The sequence below is a fragment of the Carassius carassius genome, chromosome 50 (genome assembly GCF_963082965.1).
Source record: "Carassius carassius chromosome 50, fCarCar2.1, whole genome shotgun sequence".
NCBI classification, from domain to species: Eukaryota; Metazoa; Chordata; class Actinopteri; order Cypriniformes; family Cyprinidae; genus Carassius; species Carassius carassius.
This window is the reverse complement of record NC_081804.1, coordinates 20,954,430-20,977,346: the sequence shown is the minus strand read 5'-3', so window position 1 is coordinate 20,977,346 and position 22,917 is coordinate 20,954,430. Positions and strand designations below refer to the sequence as shown.

Sequence of the window (22,917 nt, the reverse complement as noted above, 5' to 3'; positions counted from 1 at the left end):
AGCATAGCCAAGGCAGTTGAGTTCAACGCGGCCGAAATCAAGGACTGCAAAACTCAGTTACAGTCTTCGGTCCGCTAAGGATCGGCTTTAAAGAAAGATAACGAGGAGTTGATGGAGCGTGTCTTGGAGCTGGAGAGATACAAACGCGGATGGAATCTGAGGATTCGTGGTCTAAAGGAAAAGGAAGGTGAAGACATACGTGAGGCGGTTGCACAGTTGCTGGTGAAAATTTCCCCATCTTGGTCCTCGAATACCAATCACATTGTTGACTCGGTTCATCGAATAGGCAGACGTGAAGAAAATAAAACAAGGCATGTCATCATTTAATTTACTCATACAGAATACACAGAGATGCACTGTGGAGAATGACAAAAGACCACGCGATCTGCAAAGAGCTTCGTATCAACTTCATCGAAGTCCTCTGCAAAGCCGACAGGGAGACCCGAGCTGCACTGTGGCCAAAGATACAAGAAGCTAGAGATGCGGGGAAGCGTGCCTACTTCAGAGGCGGTGTTGGATATATAAAAGGACAAAGAGTTACTTAGGAACACATAAGGTTTATGAACAAATGCTTTAGAATTTAAAGCTTGAAATAACCATTTAAATAATAGAATTTGTTTGGAGGGTCATTTTGCATTGAATGCAGTCTAAAGGGACAGTGCCTGTTTGGGCTTTCGTTACTAATTTTTTTCCAAAGTATATTTTTTTGATCTGACTAATATTTGTTGGCAGTTGCCAGTTTTGTTATGAATAATTTAGTTTTTTCTTGTATTTCACTTAATGTTAGGGGCTTAAGAGAGAACACTAAGAGAAAGTCATTATTTTTGTTTTGCAAGGGCGAAAAAGCACAATTTATTTTGTTGCAAGAAACACACTCCAAACCAGAGGATGAAAGATTTTGGAGAAATCAATGGGGAGACAAAATCCTTTTTGATCATGGGTCCACTTGATCAGCAGGTGTGGCTGTTTTGTTTTGTAACCCACCTGGTAAATTAGTGACCTCTAGATTCAGCAATAATGGGCACTGGTTAATCTGTGTCATGAATATGGATGGCCATTATTTTATTATGGTCAATGTTTATGGTTTCATTAACGTAATTCAAAACAGACAGTTGATTTCAGATGTTTCCAGTGTCATTGTAAACCTTAAACTAAATTATCCGACTGCTACTATAATTATGGGTGGTGATTTTAACATGGTACGTGATGAATGCCTTGATAGATATCCCTCCAGATGTAGCCTTAGTTCTTATAACCCTGTTTTAACTGGATCCTTGGCGCTTTAAATATCCTAACATGAAACAGTATTCTTGGTTTAAGCCAAATCATGTAGTAAAGTCAAGAATAGATTTTTGGTTAATTTCAGTTTCTATTATTAATTTTGTCAGTGATTGTTGTATGTCAGCAGCTCCTCTTACAGATCATTTTGTTATTAAATTAATTTTCAAACCTCCTGGTGTTAGCCGACAAAATAATGGATATTGGAAATTCTATTCTAATTTATTAAAATGCCAGTCATTTAATGAGGGTATAAGGCCATGGTCTCTAATGTGATGTCTGATGAGTTACAGTAATAGTGTCCTATATCTCCAAATGGGAATATCTTAAATTTAAAATTATGGAATACTCAATTAATTTTGGTAAAACACTAAATCAAAGAAACAAATTATCTGAATCTAATATTATTAAAGAAATAAATGTATTTTATAATAAAACATCACCTACTGATAATGAAAAACGAAAACTACAAAGTCTTGAAACAAACTTGATGAAAACTATCTTTGTAAAGCAGAAGGAGCTTTTATCAGGTCTAGGGCTAAATGGATTGAGGAGGGGGAAAGGAGTACTTCCTGTTTCTGTCGGTTAGAAAAAAGAAGGCAAGAGAAACTTTCAGTTAAAGCCTTATTGATACAGGGCCAAGTAGTTACTGATCAAGCTTCAATCACTAAGGAAGTCGTTTCCTTTTACAGTAACCTATATTCCTCAACCTTTTCTCTGGATGATACAACATCCTTTTTTGACCTTATTAAAGACTTTATTCCCCATATAGATGATGATTGTGTAGCACGGTGTGATGCAGATATTACATCTGATGAATTGGATAAAGCAGTAGGTAGTTCATCTCTAGACAAATCTCCAGGCTGTGACGGCCTCACTGCAAACTTTTATAAGCACTTTTGGAGCATACTTAAAGAACCTTTTATGCTAATGTTAAAAGAAGCAACAGAAAATATGACATTTCCATCCACCATGAAACAAGGTATAATAACTTTAATCCCCAAGCCTGATAAAGACCCTAAAATATTAGATAACTTTAGACCAATTACATTATTAAACACCGATTATAAAATTGTAACCCTTATATCTGCTAATAGATAAAACATTTTTTACACAAGATTATAACTGAATCTCAATCTGGCTTTATGAAGGGAAGATCTATACATAATAATATTCGATAAGTGTTTGATATTCTAGATTATAGACATCTAATAGAAGACGATGGTTTTATTCTCTTTATTGACTTTTATAGGGCATTTGACTCAATTGAACATCCTTTTATTTTTGATTGTTTAAGATTATTTGGTTTTGGAGATAAATTTCGAAACATTATGAAATCTTTGTATGAAAATTCTAATAGTTCTGTTTCCTTGCCAGGAGGTACATCACCAACGTTTTCCATCAGTCGTGGTATAAAGCAGGGTTGTCCTATTTCCCCATCTCTTTTTATTATAACAACAGAACTGCTTTCCATCTTTATCAAAAACTCAACGATAGCCCCACTAGAGGTACTTGGTCAGACACTTATCATCAGTCAATTTGCAGATGATTCTGCATTTTTAATAAAGCAATTATCAGAAGTCCCCAAAATACTACAATCTATTCAAATTTTTTCCAAAGCTTCTGGTTTAAAAATAAATCTGAACAAGTGTGAATTAATGCCAATCCATCAATGTCAATTAACTGAGGCTTATCACATCCCTATAAAATCTAGAGTTAAATATTTAGGCATGCTTATTTCAAAAGACTCCTCTGAAAATGAACTTAGGAATGTGTGGAATACAATAGATAAATGTCAAATTAAACTCAACTCTTGGTTATTAAGAGATATGAGTTTATTAGTATTTTTGACTAAGATGGAAAGTATTTCAAGGTTAATCTATCCAGCATACACAATTGCTATTTCAAATAGAGCTATTAAAAAAATCAATCAAATTAACTTTGGATACATCTGGAAAAAGAAGACCCATTATATGAAGAGAGTAGAGATGATAAAACAATATAAAGAGGGAGGTTTACAAGCTATTGATTTTGACTCTATAAATGGAACCCTTAAAATGAATTGGTTAAAATCCCTTTTAAATAATAACAGTTTTTGGTTTCATATTCCCAGAGAGTTATTTAAGAAATTAGGAGGAATAGAGTTTCTTTTAAGATGTGACTTCACTGCTCAACGTCTCCCAGTTAAATTATCCCAGTTTCACCAACAGGTCTTGTTATATTGGAAGATTTTATATAACCATAATTTCACACCACATAATACACCATTATGAAATAACAGATACATTACAGTTAGAAACAAATCACTGTATGACAAGGATTGGATGGAAAAAGGTATTTGGTCAGTGTCCCATTTAATTGAGAATAGTGCTATTATATCATATGAGAATTTCTGTTTTAAATATTTAAGTTGCAGTCGAGCTAAATTTGAATCTATTTTTAAAGCTATTCCTAACTCTATTATTTGTTTGATCAAAGAAACTTTTCTTTATTCGAACCCTCTGACCCTGTGTTTACCTCCACTGTTAATTGAAGGCTGTGAATTTAAAGGAGGTAAACTTTCCAACAAAGTTATTCGAAATATGTTTAATAACATTTCTTATCCTATCGCAGTCTACAGAAATTCAGTTTCTTATAATTTCCAAAAAGATATCATTCATATTCTTAGAACTAAATACATACAATTCCCTTTATCTCCCAAGATTAAAGAAATTCATTTTAAAGTTTTAAATGGGATATATCCATCCAGTGAGTACTTAAGACTTAGATTTGGATTTGATTCTAATAAATGTATATTTTGTGATGACATCGAAACTACGGATCACCTGTTCTTTCATTGCAAGTATGTAGATGCTTTTTGGTCTGATATTCATGACTGGCTTTACCCAAAGATACGTTACCTGGTCAACTTCACCCTAAAAGACATTGTCTATGGACTTGTAATGAATAATAACAAAGATGATTTTCTGGTCAATAGCATCCTTATGCTGGGAAAATTTTATATTCATAAATCTAGATTCTTGAAAGTTAAACCAGCCTTTTATGCATTTCATAATGAGTTTATTTTGTATTCAAAAGCCCTTAAAATGATGAAAAAGAAAAATGCAATACGCATGTTTACTACTATGATGCAGTATGATTTACAAGAAAAACCCTAGCCCCGCTCCTAGATTATTATTTTTTTAATTTATTTATTTTTTCTTCCCTCTTTCCTTTTGTTCTCTCTCTTTCTGTTGTATGTAGATGCACCTATTCTATTATGTACATTGTAATGTGAAGATGTATTGATTTGGCCAAGTTGTTTGTACATTAATGTTTGTTAAAAAAAAAAAAAAAAAAGAAGCAAAGGAGATACGAAGAAGAAAAAGTAGTAGCTAGCCTTGATCGAGACTATTATATTTTATATTTATATTGTTTATATTAGTATTTATACCCAAATCAATAACTTAGTTATGGATCATGATTATGCTTTGCCTGCACGTTCTGTGAAGCGCAAACGTACGGGTGAAATAAATGACCCGAGAAGGTTTTGGGACAAGAGAAGGAACAAGACACGGGTAAATATTGGAGTTGCATTTCCAAGATAGAGAGAGCTTCGTGACAAGCTGAAACTACAGAGAGATGCCGAACTCACTTGCATTCTAATAAACAGGTATGCATCCATTCAGCTAACTATATCTATCCGTATATTTCGTGAAACGATGATTTCTTGTGTAAAACGCAGACGGACTAGCTCTCATGTAGAGTATAATGTAAATCTACATGTGTTCTATATCTAGCTGGATAAAGTAGCTTCAAATGCAGTTCACTATCTTGTTCGATATCATAGTATAAACGTAATTATAATTATTAACGAAAGGCGATCGTGTTTTTTTTTTACATATATTACTACTAACTAGATGGAATATTGATTTGATAGGGGTCTGATAATTCATATATCTCTCCGTTCGAAAAGACGTGATTGTCAAGATACTAAGTTAGAATGAGTGCGGAATACATGTATTTCTCGGTGACGTCATCACTGCTTGCGCACGCAACCAGGAGGCAAAAGACCCGCGCTCTTCTTACCGGAGTAAAGGGTTTAGGCTAGTAGCATAGTGGTGGTGTTGTCGCTAGTCAAAATGCCAAGGAGTTGTTGCGTGGTCAGTTGTACTAACCGAGCCAGTGCTGGGTGTCAGATGTTCACAGTATGTCCAGATTTTGATTCGTAAACAGTTGGACGTTTTACATAATGTTATATTAATATGAAACACAAACAAACAGATCCAACTCTGAAATTGCAATTTATTATTGAGTCAACAAGAAATTACAAACAATGTGAAATCTACGTTAATTACAATGTTGTCTTACTGAACTCGGCATAACAGATAGTGGTTTTCTGCCTCCTGGATGCGCGCGCATCAGGTATTGTTTGTATACATGAATCTGTGTATGACAGAGCGCGTGTTCCAGTGAACAACAACTCCCATGAGCCCACGCTCTTTCCCAACGTCATCAAAGTACGTCTTTTGTTGTTATTTTGATTGAGTGACCCCTGGTGGCCAAAAATCCCATACTGTACGTTTAAGTTCCGTATCAGTTACAAGTTATTATTACTTACCTATAAGGCCCTAAATGGTTTAGCTCCTGCGTACCTAACTAGCCTTCTACCACGCTACAACCCATCACGCTCCCTAAGGTCACAAAACGCTGGACTTTTGGTAGTTCCTAGGATAGCAAAGTCCACTAAAGGAGGTAGAGCTTTCTCACATTTGGCTCCCAAACTCTGGAATAGCCTTCCTGATAATGTTCGGGGTTCAGACACACTCTCTCTGTTTAAATCTAGATTAAAAACACATCTCTGGTTGGATCAGCAGCTATTCTAATGATGTCTCTATCTGTTTCTCTGTTTCTGCTGGATAACTAGGATTTACACAAGCTCCAGTCTGGATCCAGAACACCTGAGAAGAGATGATGCTGACCCTCAGAGGACCCCAGATGATCCTAACCTTGAATCAACAACAGAACTAACAAATATTGCTACAAGTGTGACTGCATCATATAATAATTATTAATTATTAATAATATTAATAATGTTCATCATCTGGCTTGTCTGTCTTGTCTTGTATTAAGTCTTGTATTAATTTTTCTACAAATCCTGTCATACTTGCACAAAATGACAGTCACCACTTATAAGCTATTCCTAAATATTGTAGAAACATAATTTTCTGTAAAGTTGCTTTGTAACGATTTGTATTGTAAAAAGCACTATACAAATAAACTTGAATGGAATTGAATAAATGAAAATGAGCTGCTGCTTCCGCCTCCCTTCTCAGTCAGTGTTGCCAAGTCCGCAGTTTTCCTGTGGGTTTAACTGATCACAATAACGTGATATTTAGCTCCTAAAATTAGAATTTTACGAGGATAATCCCACCAAAAATGTGAATTTTACCCCACCGGAATGCAATTTTTACCAGGGATTCCCCTCTAAACTTGACTGGGCTAGTTTTGAGTAGCAATTGGGTGGGTTTAATTGTAAAAACCTGGCAACCCTGCGAGCTTCAAGAGCTTATGATGGTATATTTATGATTTAGTAGAGTCAAAAACTTACATACAGTACCTTTAAATATATGGACTGAGATTGAAATATACAGATGTAAACAGAAAAGTGTCATAAAATAAACACTTAAATGTGTATTTTGGATGTTTTCTTTCCAGTATTCTGAAAAAGAGATGTTATGGAAGAAAAACTGACCAGTTGATTGTTGTTTCTGATTTATACATGAGTTCCCTGTAATGTACCATGAGATATACTGTCATTTTCAGACCTGAAACTTACTCTTCAATCTCAAAAGAACATTTATTGCGACTAAACAGAAACAACTCAAAACAGATATCCAACTGTAATTGCATATGATGTCTCTGATCTTATTTTGAACACTAATGTAAGTCAATAGGACATTTTCTTTCAACTTTTAATATATGTATTATGTGATCATAATTATGTATGAAAATATATGCTAAAAAAAAGTCCAATGGTAATTCAGCATGCAAAAAATCTTTGTACTTTAAGTAATATAATTATCATAATGCAGTATAAAATACAAGCAAGAAAGACATCCAGTGGTAATTCCATGTGCCAATAATACAGTGATGTCACTGATGCTTTTCTGAATACTGAACATTGTATCAGTGTCAGTTAATAGAAGATTTTCTCCATTTGTGAAATTTAAGTTTTAAAAGTTTATATAGAGCACATACAGCATAAAGCGGAAATGATCTACAAAATGCAGTTTGAGTGAAATTCTGGATGTTAATTGATTCAAACTGAAATATTTGCAGAAAATCGTGCTGAATAATGAAGTTCTTGAGAAAAATGACTGAAGTGGTGCTGAGAAGTCATCTGTGTAGCATTTTTCTTACTTTCCCAGTGCGAAGCACTCCAGTGTGATGTTCTGCCCCAGCAGTGTGTACGTGTCTGGAGATTTGACTTTGATATCAGCGGGATATTTCCTCAGAGAACCTGATAGAAAGCAGATATGAGACGGCAGTGAATGAATGAGGTCCTCATGGATTCACTCTTCCTTTCAGCAGAATGAGCCAGTCTTTCCTGTTTGATTATCAGCTCTGAAGCACTTTGACTCAACTCACATGTGATGCAATCACGAACAACTGTAATATTACACACACACATATGAATCAGGAGCATGCAATGTTGGGAATGAACAGAGAATGTAGTTTTACACTAGTGATGTGCTTTAGATATTAAATGTTCATGAGGAATTAAAGGGTTAGTTCCCCCAGATAGCAAAATTATGTAACTAATAACTCACCCTCATGTCGTTCCAAACCCGTGAGACCTCCGTTCATCTTCTGAACACAGTTTAAGATATTTTAGATTTAGTCCGAGAGCTCTCAGTCCCTCCATTGAAGCTGTGTGTACGGTCTACTGTCCATGTCCAGAAAGGTAAGAAAAACATCATCAAAGTAGTCCATGTGACATCAGAGGCTCAGTTAGAATATTCTGAAGCATCGAAAATACATTTTGGTCCAAAAATAGCAAAAACTACGACTTTATTCAGCATTGTCTTCTCTTCCGTGTCTGTCTCGAGTCAAGAACCGTTTCTGTCAGACGCGTCCGATTCGAGAACCGAGGAGCTGATGATACTGTGCATGTGTGATTCAGCGTGAAGCAGACTGACACACAGAGCGTCTGAACCGAACTGATTCTTTTGGTGATTGATTCTGAACTGATTCTGTGCTAGTGTTATGAGCCCAGGTAAACCGAAGGCTTGAATCAAGGGCAATCATCGCAAATGAAGCCAGAAAAGAACTGGTGAACCGTTTTCTTCAACCGGTTTATTGAATCAAACTGTCCGAAAGAACTACTGGTGATCCGAAAACCGATGCAACCGGTTCTTGACTCGAGAACGAGTCAATCGTTCGTTCGTTATCTGTCTCGGCTCGGTGTTCATCTTCAGTTCTCACTTCACAGCAGTTCAGTCATTGTACTGTTTGAGTAAATGAATTACTCCGGGATATTGGTTTGTTTGAGTGTCAGACACATTAAAAAAGTTAACAGCTTAAGTCATTTGTGGATTAATGCGTATTGGAGACGTAAACCGTTTAAAGCGATTCAGTTCGATTTGGTGAACTGGTTCAAAAAGATCCGGTTACATCGAATGATTCGTTAGCGAATCAACAGACACGGAAGAGAAGACAATGCTGAATAAAGTCATATGCTGAGTCCCAATTCGCCTACTTATACTACGACCTAAAAGTACGTACTTTTTTTGTGAGGAAAAAGTACATACTTTTGAGTGTATAGCAAAAGAGTATGCACGTTCTGGGACATACTTCGATGACGTCATGCAATGTGATCGACAACGTGGTTGCCTAGTTACGCACACCACAACTTTTAACGTTTCATTCATTCTTGTATGTCCAATAAAATTTTATTTACTATTCCCATCTTTTTTTCTCATAGTTTTTTTTTCACAATACATTTTACAATTGTGTTCTTCTACCAAGTTGAGGAGTGAAGAAGCAGGACAGCGTCGTCGTAGAACCAAACGCAGGTCGTTTGTGAGGCGGCTGGTCCTGACTTTCATGTGCAATGTGTGTATCAAAGCCATCGCAAAGCTCCTCCCTCCCGCACGCAATGGGTTGTGGGCTATAATAGCACTTAGAGTGTGCATTGATCTGCACTTCGAATTCTAACCGGAAATAGTAGACCATCCGGGTATCTTTGGAATACTCTTTTCAACATACTACGATTTGGGAAGTACTAATTCTAGTTTCGCAAACTATTTAGGACGGATAGTATGCGAATTGGGACTCAGCCATAGTTTTTGCTATTTTTGGACCAAAATGTATTTTCGATGCTTCAGAATATTCTAACTGATCCTCTGATGTCACATGGACTACTTTGATGATGTTTTTCTTACCTTTCTGGACATGGACAGTAGACCGTACACACAGCTTCAATGGAGGGACTGAGAGCTCTCGGACTAAATCTAAAATATCTTAGACTGTGTTCTGAAGATGAACGGAGGTCTCACGGGTTTGGAACGACATGAGGGTGAGTTATTAATGACATCATTTTTCTATTTGGGTGAACTAACCCTTTAAAGACAGCACAGGTGAAAAGGATAAAAAGAACTAACTAACAAATATAACAATACCTCACCAGCTGATCACAGAACATTAAGAATTGAAACTTTTTAAAAACTAAAATGTCATGTTTAAATATGAAAATCAGGTTATTCCTAGATAAATATGCGCTAATTGTATGCATTTACAGAAAGTGAATCTGAACGATGGATAAATCCAGGTTAAAAATTCTTCCTTGATTTTGTTGACATGTTAAAGTTGAATGTTTTAACAGAAGGGATTTGGGATTTCTCTTTGTATCACTCCATAAATCAGAAAATACTTTCTACAGAAAACAAATACATTTTCACCATGTTTTTATGTATAAAATGTATAAATCAGTGTGAATAATATATATAAACTCCTCAGTTAAAATAACATAAATGGGAATACAACAAGTTTTAGTGTGTGTAAGTACTGCTGAAGTGGAGAAACAAAATTTTAAAGACATGGATTGGAATTGAAATATACAGACACAAACAGATAAAGTTCTTAAAATAAACAACCAAAATGTGCTTTTTTTAATGTTTTCTTTATGCTAGTCTAAAAGAAGAGATGTTATGGAAGCAAAACAGACCAAAACTGACCAGTATATGAAAAAACTATGTTGTCTTAGTATGTTTTAGTATATCAGTAGCAGTTACTTTCAACCTCAAACTTTCTCTTCAGTTAAACATTTGCATTTATTTAAGAATAAACAGTATAAACTATTAATTCTTAACAGTTTTTTCTGCATAACACAGAAGAACATCCACTTCTGAGTGATCAGAAACTTGTCCTGTCCAATCATGCTGAAGAGATCATGATGAACTAGGAATATGTAGTAGAATACTATTATTCCTGAACACGTTTGTGAAAGCTTGTTCTTGTGTGTGTGGAGCAGATTTCTTTGAGAATTTCTTTTAAGACAGTATTTGAGCTTGAACAGACCTAAAATAAGCACCAGCTCACTCAGAAATACTTCAGAAACCGCAGTTTGCTTTCTCTTTCATATATTGGCTGTTCCTTCCTCACTGTCAGTTTTACACTATCAAGTGGTTTCTACCACAGAAGATATAACAACACTCTAATCATCTAGCAGCACCTCTGCATAAGCCTCACTCAAATTTTACTCAGAAACTGAAAAACAGTATTAATAAAAATAGTAGTATCTACACTGGTGTTAAAAGCAAATGGGTTTAAAACATCTACATAACCTTGATTTAAACTGCAAAAAAAAAAAGATTTTCTCTTTCAGTATTCTTGTTGTTTTTTCTAGTAAGTACATATCTGAAGATTCTTAAATCAAGATACATTACTGGCAGATATATATATATATATATATATATATATATATGCCAGTACGTTCAGAAAAATAAATCAATTTCAAAGGGGAAAATACTTTTTTACATTTTCTTTTCTTTCAGTGTAGGATGAAGATAAGCAGACTCACGCTCAGCAATGGGCACCAGTGGGATGAACTTGCTGAAGACGCTCTTGGCGATGGACGGACTGGAGACGAAACAGGAGTAGTTCCCACTGTCTGACGCTCGTACGGTGGAGATGTAGAGGTTCCCGGTGGTCTGAGACACGAAGCGCCGCTTGTCCAGAGGAATGAACTCTGGAAACTCGTTGAGTATCCAGCGGAAGGACAGATCCTCTGTAAAGAGCACACACAGGAAATTATGCAAATTTGCCAGTCAAACTCACAAATGACTGTCAAACCATAGAATCAGGTGCCATGATAACCTGGGAAGTGTGGGGGCGGATCACACAGAAGCACCGCCCCCTGCCCCTCCTTCACATAGACCGCCTCCCGCTCATCCGTGGAAAACATGTCCAAGTCTAAAACACAAGATGGAGATTTTATTTCAGTTTTAGTTTTGTGTATTAATCTTGATTCATGGCAACCTCAAGAGTAATCAAATTTTAAATAATCATAATAACAATAATACTGAATGAATTGTGTATAATAATTTAACAATTTTATCTTTACAAAACAATCAGAACAATATTGTGGCGGGGTGAAGTAGGACACAACTCGAGGATGAAGGTAAGTTCCCCGAAGGGTGGATTTTATTAAGAAAGAGGGTGGTGAAAGGGCGTTGTCGTGAGGCGGTTTGGTGCTTGGTGCTCAGCTTCCTTGTTCTGAGTGCGCTGGTGCAGTGTGGGTCCGTGCTCTCCCGTGGGCGTTGGGGCTGGCAGTCACACGCTGCTCTCTGCAGGCACAATGAAAGAAAGGGTGAGCCGAGTCTTGTGGAGACATCTCTCACCTATGTGTCCACTTGCGGGGTTTAAATGAGCAGCGGCTGATGGGGCGCAGGTGTGGTCGCTCAGCCCGTGATGAGCAGGTGCAGGTGTGCCTGCTCAGTTTCCAGGGCGACGCTGATGAGAGCTCGGGACACGTGTCACAATATATATGATGTATAGAGCTCTTGAAGGGTGGGCAGGGGAGCACCAATAATACTTTCAGCAGTCCGAACCGTTCTATGTAGTCTTCTGATGTCTGATTTTGTAGCTGAACCAAACCACACAGTTTTTGAAGTGCACAGGACAGACTCGATGGCTGAGTAGAACTGTTTCAGCATCTCCTGTGGCAAGTTAAACTTCCTCAGCTGCCAAAGAAAGCACAACCTTAGTTGGGCCTATTTAACAATGGAGTGTGGAATGGAATGTGACTGTCCCACTTCAAGTCCTGAGAGATGGTGGTTCCCAGGAATCTGTATGACTGTTCATGTGAAAGACTGGCTTTATTAATGTCCCCAAGAATGATTAAAACACAGCCCGGGTGTTGTAGTTCTGTTTCTGTGATCTGATCAGCGAGTTTCTGTTAAGCTGAGCTCATGTGCACTTGCAGAGGAATGTAAACACTCAAGAATGAGTCACAAGAATGACCGAGTGAAACTCCCGTTACGAAAATAAAGGGCTTGCAGTTAATGAAGAGCGCTTCTAGATCAGGACAGCACATCTTCTTTAACACAGTTACATCTGTACACCACCGTTCATTGATGTAAAAGCATGTCCCACCACTGCGCGATTTCACCATTGATTCTGCGTTGCGATCTGCTCTAAACTGCTGAAAGCCAGAAAGATGGAGCGCGCTGTCCAGAATGGCTCTTGTTTAGCCTGTATATGCTTCCACTAAGTCAAATAATGAGAAAGAACCAAATTGCCTATCACAGCTATGCTGATGATACCCAGATTTATTTATCTCCAAATGACTACAGCCCAATTGACTCCCTCTGCCAATGCATTGATGAAATTAACAGTTGGATGTGCCAGAACTTTCTTCAGTTAAACAAGGAAAAAACTGAAGTCATTGCATTTGGAAACAAAGATGAAGTGTTCAAGGTGAATGCATACCTTGACTCTAGGGGTCAAACAACTAAAAATCAAGTCAGGAATCTTGGTGTTATTCTGGAGACAGACCTTAGTTTCAGTAGTCATGTCAAAGCAGTAACTAAATCAGCATACTATCATTTAAAAAAAACATTGCAAGAATTAGATGTTTTGTTTCCAGCCAAGACTTGGAGAAACTTGTTCATGCCTTCATCACCAGCAGGGTGGACTATTGTGATGGGCTCCTCACCGGCCTTCCCAAAAAGACCATTAGACAGCTGCAGCTCATCCAGAACACTGCTGCCAGGATTCTGACTAGAACCAGAAAATCTGAGCATATCACACCAGTCCTCAGGTCCTTACACTGGCTTCCAGTTACATTTAGGATTGATTTTAAAGTACTTTTACTCGTATATAAGTCACTAAATGACCTAGGACCGAAATATATTGCAGATATGCTCACTGAATATAAACCTAACAGAGCACTCAGATCATTAGGATAGAGTCAGTTAGAAATACCAAGGCTTCACACAAAACAAGGGGAGTCCTCCTTTAGTTACTATGCCGCCTGCAGTTGGAATCAGCTTCCAGAAGAGATTAGATGTGCTAAAACACTAGTCACATTTAAGTCTAGACTTAAAACTCATCTGTTTAGCTGTGCATTTATTGAATGAGCACTGTGCAATGTCCGAACTGATTGCAATATATATTTTCACTGTTTTTTTTATTTAATTTTATGTAAAATCATTTTCTAACTGTTTTAAATTCATTTTAAATAAGTACAGTTTTAATAATTTTAAAAGTTATAAAATTGCTTGTTTTTTCTTGTTATTATTTTTCTTCATTACTATTTTACTTTCTTTTATGTAAAGCACTTTGAATTACCATTGTGTACGAAATGTGCTATATAAATAAACTTGCCTTGCCTTGCCTTACCAACTGTATTGAAGGTTTTGACAAACAATTTTAGTAATTAAACATACCACTGCATAGTTTTTCAATTATAAAACAGTAGACAGAAAATGTATTTATTTGAGGACTAGAAAAATACAATAAGAATAATTTGAGTAATAAAAATAAATAAGAAAAGAAAAAAAGAAAATAAATTACAAATAAATATTTAACTTTGTATGCCAGTTACAGTACATCCTGAGATTGCTAGAAATGCAACATTTACAATGATTTCTGCTCATATAGTCAATTATCATGTGCTGATGGCCAGTTATAGAGATGGTAATCATACAAATGCGCCATAAAAAAATAATCACACTATTCATATAGACACCGTTCACATTGATAGCTGTGATTACACAGTAATAGCTGTAATACCAAACACAGTAATACCAATCTGGTATGTACTGCGTTTTTATTCTTCAAGTTTTGATGTTTACTGCTTATACAAATGTAGCAAATACATTCTTTATAAGTCAAGTCAAGTCTACTTTATTGTCAATTCTTCCACATGCACAGTACATGCATACAGAGAATCGAAACTGCATTACTCTCAGACCCTTGCTGCATACAGATAACACTAACAGTAGAGCCTAAAAATCTAGATCAAATATAAAATATAAAATACAACTATACGATAAGGGCATGTAAAAAAACATATAATAAAAATAAAGTTAAATAAAGCAGCACAAGGCACATGGCAGATAGAGTGCAAACCAGTGAAGTGAAAAAACAGTGCAGATAAAAAGATTTTAGTGCAAAAAAGCTTATTTACTCTGATTAAAGTGACAAGGGGCTTAAGAGCAGTTATTTTATTTAACTGACTGAAGAGCTAGTAGTAGAATGACGTCAGTTCCATGCTGAATGAGGTATTGAGCAGACCAATACTGCCCAAAGTGACTGGTGCATGTCATCGTATGTTAGTGGGTGGGGGCAGTAGAAGGACCTGGGGATGTAGGATCTGGGGGAGGGGGGGTTCATAGTTCAGTGGTGCCTGGGGCAGAAGAGGGATGGGGGGGGGCAAGTTCAGGAGTGAGTTCAGTTCCTGACAGCCTGACGGATGAAGCTGTCCTTCAGTAAGCGGGTCCTGGCCTGGAGACTCCGCAGTCTCCTCCATGATGGCAGCAGACTGAAGAAGCTGTGTGACGGATGTGTGGGATCACCTGCAATGCAGAGGGTTTTGCGGGTGAGACGTGTTCCATAAATATCCTGGAAGGAGGCGAGAGAGACACCAATGTCTTCTCAGCTGCTCTCACTAAGCATTGTAGAGTCTTCCGGCAGGTGCCATACCACACAGTGATGCAGCTCGTCAGGATGCTCTCGATGGTGCCTCTGTAGAAGGTGTACATGATGGGGGGTGGGGCTCTGGCTCTCCTCAGTTTGCGGAGGAAATAGAGACGCTGTTGTGATTTCTTGGCTGCGGTGTTGTGAGTCCAGGAGAGTTCTTCTGTGATGTGCACACCCAGGAACTTGGTGCTGCTCACTCTCTGCACAGTCGCACCATTGATGATCAGAGGAACGTGCTGAGTGTGTGCTCTCCTGAAGTAAACAACAATCTCCTTTGTCTTCTCCACGTTCAGAGAGAGATTGTTGTCACTGCACCACCCGGCCAGGCGGCTCTCCTTGCTCCTGTAGTTTGTCTCATCTTTGTTGCTAATGAGACACACCAAAGGCATGTCATCCGCAAACTTAATAAAGAGGTTGGAGTTGTGTGACGGTGTGCAGTCATGGGTCAGCAGAGTGAAGAGGAGGGGGCTCAGGACACATCCTTGGGGGGGCCCAGTGTTCAGTGTGATGGTGCTGGAAGTGTTGCTGCCGACCCGTACTGCCTGAGGTCTTCCAGTCAGAAAGTCCAACAGCCAGTTGCACAGCGAAGTGTTGAGCCCCAGCTGGATCAGTTTGTAAATGAGCTGTTGAGGGATGATAGTGTTGAATGCTGAAGTCTATGAACAGCATTCTGACATATGAGTCCTGTTTGTCCAGATGTGTGAGTGCTGAGTGGAGGGCAGTTGCGATGGCGTCATTTGTCGAGCGGTTGGACTGGTATGCAAACTGAAAGGGGTCCAGGGAGGGTGGCAGGACAGACTTGATACGGTGCATGACTAGCCATTCTAAGGACTTCATGACAATAGGACTAAGTGCAACTGGACAGTAGTCATTGAAGCATGATGGAGACGGCTTCTTAGGGACTGGAATGAAGGTAGTAGCTTTGAAACATGTGGGAACAACAGCCTGACTAAGTGAGATGTTGAAAATGTCTGTGAAGACATCAGTGAGTTCTGCTGCACAGTCTCTCAGTACATGCCCAGGGATGTTGTCGGGGTGGGCTGTCTGCTGCTCACTGATGTGCTGGTACAGTTCATTTAGTGCATCGTTCCTGTTGCTGTTGTTCGGAGGAATGTAAACAGCAACGAGTAGTATGGCAGTATATGCCCTCGGCAGATAGAACGGCCGGCACTTAATAATCATTAACTCCACCAGGGGTGAGCAGTGTTTGCAGATCACAACAGCATCGCGGCACCACGCAACATTGATGTAAACACATAGCCCGCCGCTGTGGGTTTTTCCTCCCGGGACGAGAGCTGTGGCCTCTTGATAGCATGTCAGCTGATTGAGCTGAATAGCGCCGTCTGAAACGCTGTTGCTAAGCCATGTTTCCGTGAACACAAAAACACAGCAGTCTCTTAGAGTCCTCTGAGTTGAACGTAGTAGTCAGATGTAGTCCAGTTTATTGTCCAAAGAGCTTATGTTAGCCAGGTGCTGGGGATAGCTGGCTTGTGTGGGTTAGCCGTTAGCCTAGCCCGGATACCTCTGCGTTGACTACTCTTCTGCTTCCTCTCACGCCGATTGTTGCGCCTCCGCTATGGGTGAGATGCAGTAGTGGGGGTCGGTGATGGTGTAGGCCTCTGGAGCAGACCGAGATCCCGCAGCTCTTCGGCGAGTGCAGAGTTTAACTCTAAAAATGTTGTTCTGCCGACACCCAGCAGAAACTCACGGCTGTATGCGTGTTTAAAGAAATGTAGACGCAATGAAGATGTACAAATTCACTGCGACTCACAAGACAAAAAAAACTCCCGTTCTGTCGGGAGCGAGAGAAGCCGTTGCGTGTGGACACATCGCCATCTTGAAATCAGTCAGTTATAAGCTGTCCATTAAAAAACAGCAATCTGTCGTCGATGCTTGTGGCTTAGAGCTTTATAATGATATAGTTTGTCAAGATTAATTTTGTCCCGTTTCATTTAATCTATTCATAAACATTGACTCGTGCAAACAAAGAGAGCTCAGTGCGCCCACGTCCAGGTGCAGGTTAACAGGTTAAACTACTTCAGTCTGTGTGCAATGAATTTATTTAATACATGAGTTTCACAATTTGAGTTGAATTACTGAAATAAATGAACTTTTCCAGGACATTCTAATTAATTGAGATGCACATGTACACAACTTCACTGGGTCCCATCATACAGGCACATGGATTCTCCTACCATTGCTATGCTTATGACACACAGCTCTATCTTTGTGGGAAGTCGTGGCCTAATGGTTAGAGAGTCGGACTCCCAATCGAAAGGTTGTGAGTTCGAGTCCCGGGCCGGCAGGAATTGTGGGTGGGGGGAGTGCATGTACAGTTCTCTCTCCACCTTCAATACCACGACTTAGGTGCCCTTGAGCAAGGCATTGAACCCCCAACTGCTCCCCGGGCGCCGCAGCATAAAAAATGGCTGCCCACTGCTCCAGGTGTGTGCTCACAGTGTGTGTGTGTGTTCACCGCTCTGTGTGTGTGCATTTAGGATGGGTTAAATGCAGAGCACAAATTCTGAGTATGGGTCACCATACTTGGCTGAATGTCACTTCACTTTCAATTCAACCAGATGATACTACGGTAGCTACATGGATCTCAGGCTGCCTGGCGGACATCTCAGCATGGATAAAAGAATATCACTTACAGTTCTTCTACGCTACAGAGCTTCTTGTCTTCAGTCAGAAATCTAGCTGTAACCTTTGATGACCATCTGACCTTCAAAGACCACATTGCAAAGACTGCTCGATATTGCAGGTTTGCAATACACAACATCAGAAAGATCAGGCCCTTTCTAACGGAGCATGCTGCACAACTTATTGTCTGGGCCCTTGTCATTTCTAGGCTGGACTACTGCAGTACTTACTCTTCTGGCTGGACTTCCATAAAGCACAATCAAACCTCTACAAATAATTCAGAATGCAGTGGCGCGACTGGTCTTCAACGAGCCCATGTTACACCTCTCTTTATCTCCTTGCACTGGCTATCAGTTAAGGCTTGCATCAAGCTCAAAACATTGATGCTTACATATAGAACAGCCACAGACTCAGCACCCGCCTACTTCCACTCACTGTTACGAATCTACATGTGGGAAGTTGTGGCCTAATGGTTAGAGAGTCGGACTTGGACTCACAATCCAAAGGTTGTGAGTTTGAGTCTTGAGCCGGCAGGGATTGTAGGTGGGGGATTGAATGTACAGCGCTGAGAGCAAGGCACTGAACCCCCAACTGCTCCCCGGGCACCGCAGCATAAATGGCTGCCCACTGCTCTCGGTGTGTGTTCACGGTGTGTTTGTTCACTGCTGGGTGTGTGCACTTTAGATGGGTTAAATGCAGAGCACAAATTCTGAGTATGGGTCACCATACTAGGCTGTATGTCACGTCACTTACATCCCCTCCAGAAGTCTGAGATCCGCTAGTAAGCGACGCCTCGTGGTACCATCACAGAGAGGCTCAAAATCACTTTCCAGAACATTCTCCTTCACCATTCCTGGCTGGTGGAATGATCTTCCCACCCCTAGCCGGAATGCTGAATCCCTCACAATTTTCAAGCCACAGCTGAAAACTCATCTCTTTCGAAACTACGTCTTCATCGTAAAAAAAAATACAAAACAACAAAAAAAACCTTTCTCTTTATTTATTTCTTCCTTTTCTAGCTTTTACTTATTTGAACAATGTCTAAAACTTGGTATTACAAGCACTTCCTGTGTCTGTTTGCCTCTTTAAGTCGAATCGCTTTATGTATCCCCCAATTGTAAGTCGCTTTGGATAAAACGTCTACAAAATGACTAATTGTAAGAGTAATGTAAATGTTTGAGAGCCATTGTGTTAAAATAAACCTACCATAACAATTACAGACCTTTCATTTCTTTATAAGTGGGCAAACTTACAGAATCAGCATGCAGGGGGATCAAATAAATATTTCCCCCACTGTATATATATTAGCAATAATCACAAGTTACATTCACAAAATCACAAAAGTTACACATTTGGTAAAAAAAAAAAAAAAAATTCCAGGAGAAAATGTCTATTAATGTCTATTTATTTTTATGTTTTTTGCCTAAAATATTTTAAAACAGAACAACACCAGATATAGAATAAAGAATTGAATTCTAACTCACACATCAATTTCACACATAATAGCAGTAAACTGCACAGAGGACACTTTAGAGCCATAATTCAGCAGAAACGCTTTAGACGTCCGACAGCTGAAATTAATATCTGTCAAGCTCAGAACAATAACGTGCATGTGTATGTATATGTGTGTATGTCAACAGGCCATTCAGGGCAGCTTTAATAGCTCTTCTATAAGAGCAACTTACATCCGAACTGAACGGAGGCTTTCTGACTGACAAGTGCCCCGAATTCATTGCTGGCCAGACACGAGTAGTTCCCAGCATGCTTGCTCTTGTCGGGGAAGCTGATGACTAGGTTTCCTCCCATCAGACTGTAGTGATCGTCATTTCCAATAATGATTTCTGTGTTGTTCAGCCTCCACCTGAAAACACACACACACACACACACACACACACACAGCATCAGAACTGATAAAAAATGCCTTTACTGAGACTGATTTATCAGATGATTGCTAATACATTAATTACAGAAGTTCTACAGTGAATGAATCTAAATGAATATAATGGTCAATGATAAAGGAGATTTAGTAAATGATTTTAGACTGAAGTGCCACCAAAATAGACATAATACCATTATAATCATTCCAGCCAATTAACAAGATGCCATGCCACTAATTCATTATACATATTAAATGAAAATGAAAACCTAACAAAATAAAACCAAATCATATATATATATATTATTATAACTATTTTGAGTGAAGGAGTGAATTAATAAAAATATTATTGGACTATTATTGTAGATTATTTTAGGTTTATCATTTTTTCATTTTAACCCTATAAAAAGTCATATGCATCTATAATGTTTAAATATTGTAAACATTCAGAAGTATGGTATATACATTTAAGGACATTTTATATGATGTCCAAAAATATATATACAATACTACATAAATGTGACCCTGGACCACAAAATCAGTCTTAAGTTTAAATTTTTCGAAAATGAGAGTTATAAATTATCTGAAGCTGAATAAATTATCTTTCCATTGATGTGTGGTTTGTTAGGAGGACAATATTTGTCTGAGATACAACTAAAAATCTGGAATCTGAAGGATAAAAAAAAATCTAAATACTGAGAAAATCATCTTTGAATTTGTCCAAATGAATTCTTAGCAATGCATATTACTAATCAAAAATTAAGTTTTGATATATTTACGGTAGGAGATTTACTAAATATCTTAATGGAACATGATTATTATTTAATATCCTAATGATATTTGGCATAAAAGAAAAAGTGATAATTTTGACCCATACAATGTATTTTTGGCTACAAATACACCCCAGCGACTGAATAGGCGGCTGCATATATGAAAATAAAACACCTAACCCTAAAACAATTCTAACAAAAGGTTTCTCAGCTGTCTTTTGTAGTATTAGGTGTTCTTAATAACATACTAAAAGTTTACCAAAGTTTGACCATTAGAAAGGTGTAATTTTCAAGATGGTGTCCAAGATGGGCAGGGAGCCCTTAAAATATCCTAACTCCTTCATTATTTGACTTAGTCAAGTAATCTTGGTGTCTAACCCCATGTTTTCTGGGTCTATGAATCCATTGGACTTGTCTAAATTGCACTGAAATGATAACATACTTATGAAATACATGATTTTGTGAGAATACTGTAAGGTTTTATCATTGTTTGGGGTGAACCAGAGATGTAACTCCTACTCAGTACTTTACATTCGATGTAAAAGTTATTGCACCCAAAAGTAACTTAAATTGGAGTTGTATAACTTTGATCATAACTTTGATCATAAACAACCCTGTATTAGCCCGAACAGAGGCCTGTGTGTGAAACCTCTACATTGGTCACTCATTTCAATTTTAATAAGGTCATACATATGTAATGCATCCTCTATAGATGATTTTGAGTATAAAGGTGGCATTATACTAAACCCAACAAAACTAAATTCACAATGTTCAGCAATTCAGAAGATGGTAGAAGAGAATACTGACATTTGATATTGCTTGACTCATTGTAATGTTGTTGGCAGCACAGTGTATACCATTTTGCTCAAACAAAATTCATCCTTGACTACTTAAAAAAAAAGAAAAGTTCTTTTTTTTAATTTAATTCAAAAAAGTAAACTTTTGTATATTATAGATTCATTGCACACAAACAGAAATATTTCAAGAGTTTTTTGTTTTAATTCTGTTTGTTACGACTTACAGCTTAGCAAAATAAAAAATTCAGTATCTCAGAAAATTTGAATATTCCATTTTAAGCTTGATTAGTTGTATTAATTATGAGTATAAAACTGAGTAGCTCCTGGGCTAGTTCAGAACATGCAACCACAATTATGGGAAAGACTACTGACTTGACAGTTGTACAGACAATACAACAATAATAAGACAATAATCAACATCCTCCACAAGGAGGGTAAGCAACAGAAGGTCATAGCTGGAAGGACTAGCTGTTCACAGAGTGCTGTATCAAAATATATTTATAGAAAGTTGACTGGAAGGAAAAAGTGTGGTAGGAAAAGATGCACGAGCAAAAGGAATGACCACAGACTTGGGAAGATTGTCAGGAAAAGCCGATTCAAGAACTTGTGAGAGCTTCACAAAGAGTGGACTGAAGCCAGAATCAGTGCATCAAGAGTCATCACGCTCAGACATCTTCAAGAAAAGGCCTACAGCTGTCACATTCCTAAAACCAAGCCACTCCTGAACCAAAAAAAAAACATCAGAAGCATTTCACCTGGGGTAAGGAGAAAAAGAACTGGACTGTTGCTCAGTGGTTCACAGCCCTCTTTTCAGATGAAAGTACATTTTGCATTTCATTTGGAAATCAAGGTCTGGAGTCTGGAGGAAGACTGGAAAGGCACAGAATCCAAAGTCCAGTGTGATGTTTCTGAAGTCAGTGATGATTTGAGTGCCGTGACGTCTGCTGGTGTTGGATCATTATGTTTTATCAAGTACAAAGTCAATGCAGCCATCCTCCAGGAGATTTTGTAGCACTTTATGCTTCAATCTGCGGACAAGCTTAATGGAGATGCAGATTTAATTTTGCAGCAGGAATTTAGCACCTGTGTCAGGGATCTAGGAGGGAGGACCCAATTGCAGTGTGAGGTAATAAGGTTTTATTGACAAAACAGACTGATACAAGAGGGTAGTGAAGTGAACAATAGATACCACAACAGGAAAACAGTAAACGGGAACAGCTAGGGGAGGCCACTGGGAAAGCTTCAGGAAACAACTGGCAGAATACTTCACAACAGAGAAGGGGGGGGGGGGGGGTAAAACCAGGCTGATGGAGAAGACCACACAAGGCACCGTAGAGCAGAGCTCAGACACTTGTTGATCACTGAC

General features: G+C 38.3%; 1 protein-coding gene across 2 annotated transcripts in view; it reads right to left on the bottom strand.

Annotated features, from left to right (window-relative positions):
• Positions 1-22,917, bottom strand: part of LOC132133041 (contactin-1a-like) — a 148,130-nt gene that overhangs the window by 44,999 nt on the left and 80,214 nt on the right. For both annotated transcript variants that reach the window (XM_059545705.1, XM_059545706.1), the window contains exons 5-8: positions 19,794-19,969; positions 11,638-11,733; positions 11,342-11,548; positions 7,681-7,780 (exon numbers count right to left, since the gene is read on the bottom strand). In XM_059545705.1, the coding sequence (XP_059401688.1) occupies positions 7,681-7,780; positions 11,342-11,548; positions 11,638-11,733; positions 19,794-19,969 (579 nt within the window). The remainder of the gene's footprint in view (positions 1-7,680; positions 7,781-11,341; positions 11,549-11,637; positions 11,734-19,793; positions 19,970-22,917) is intronic.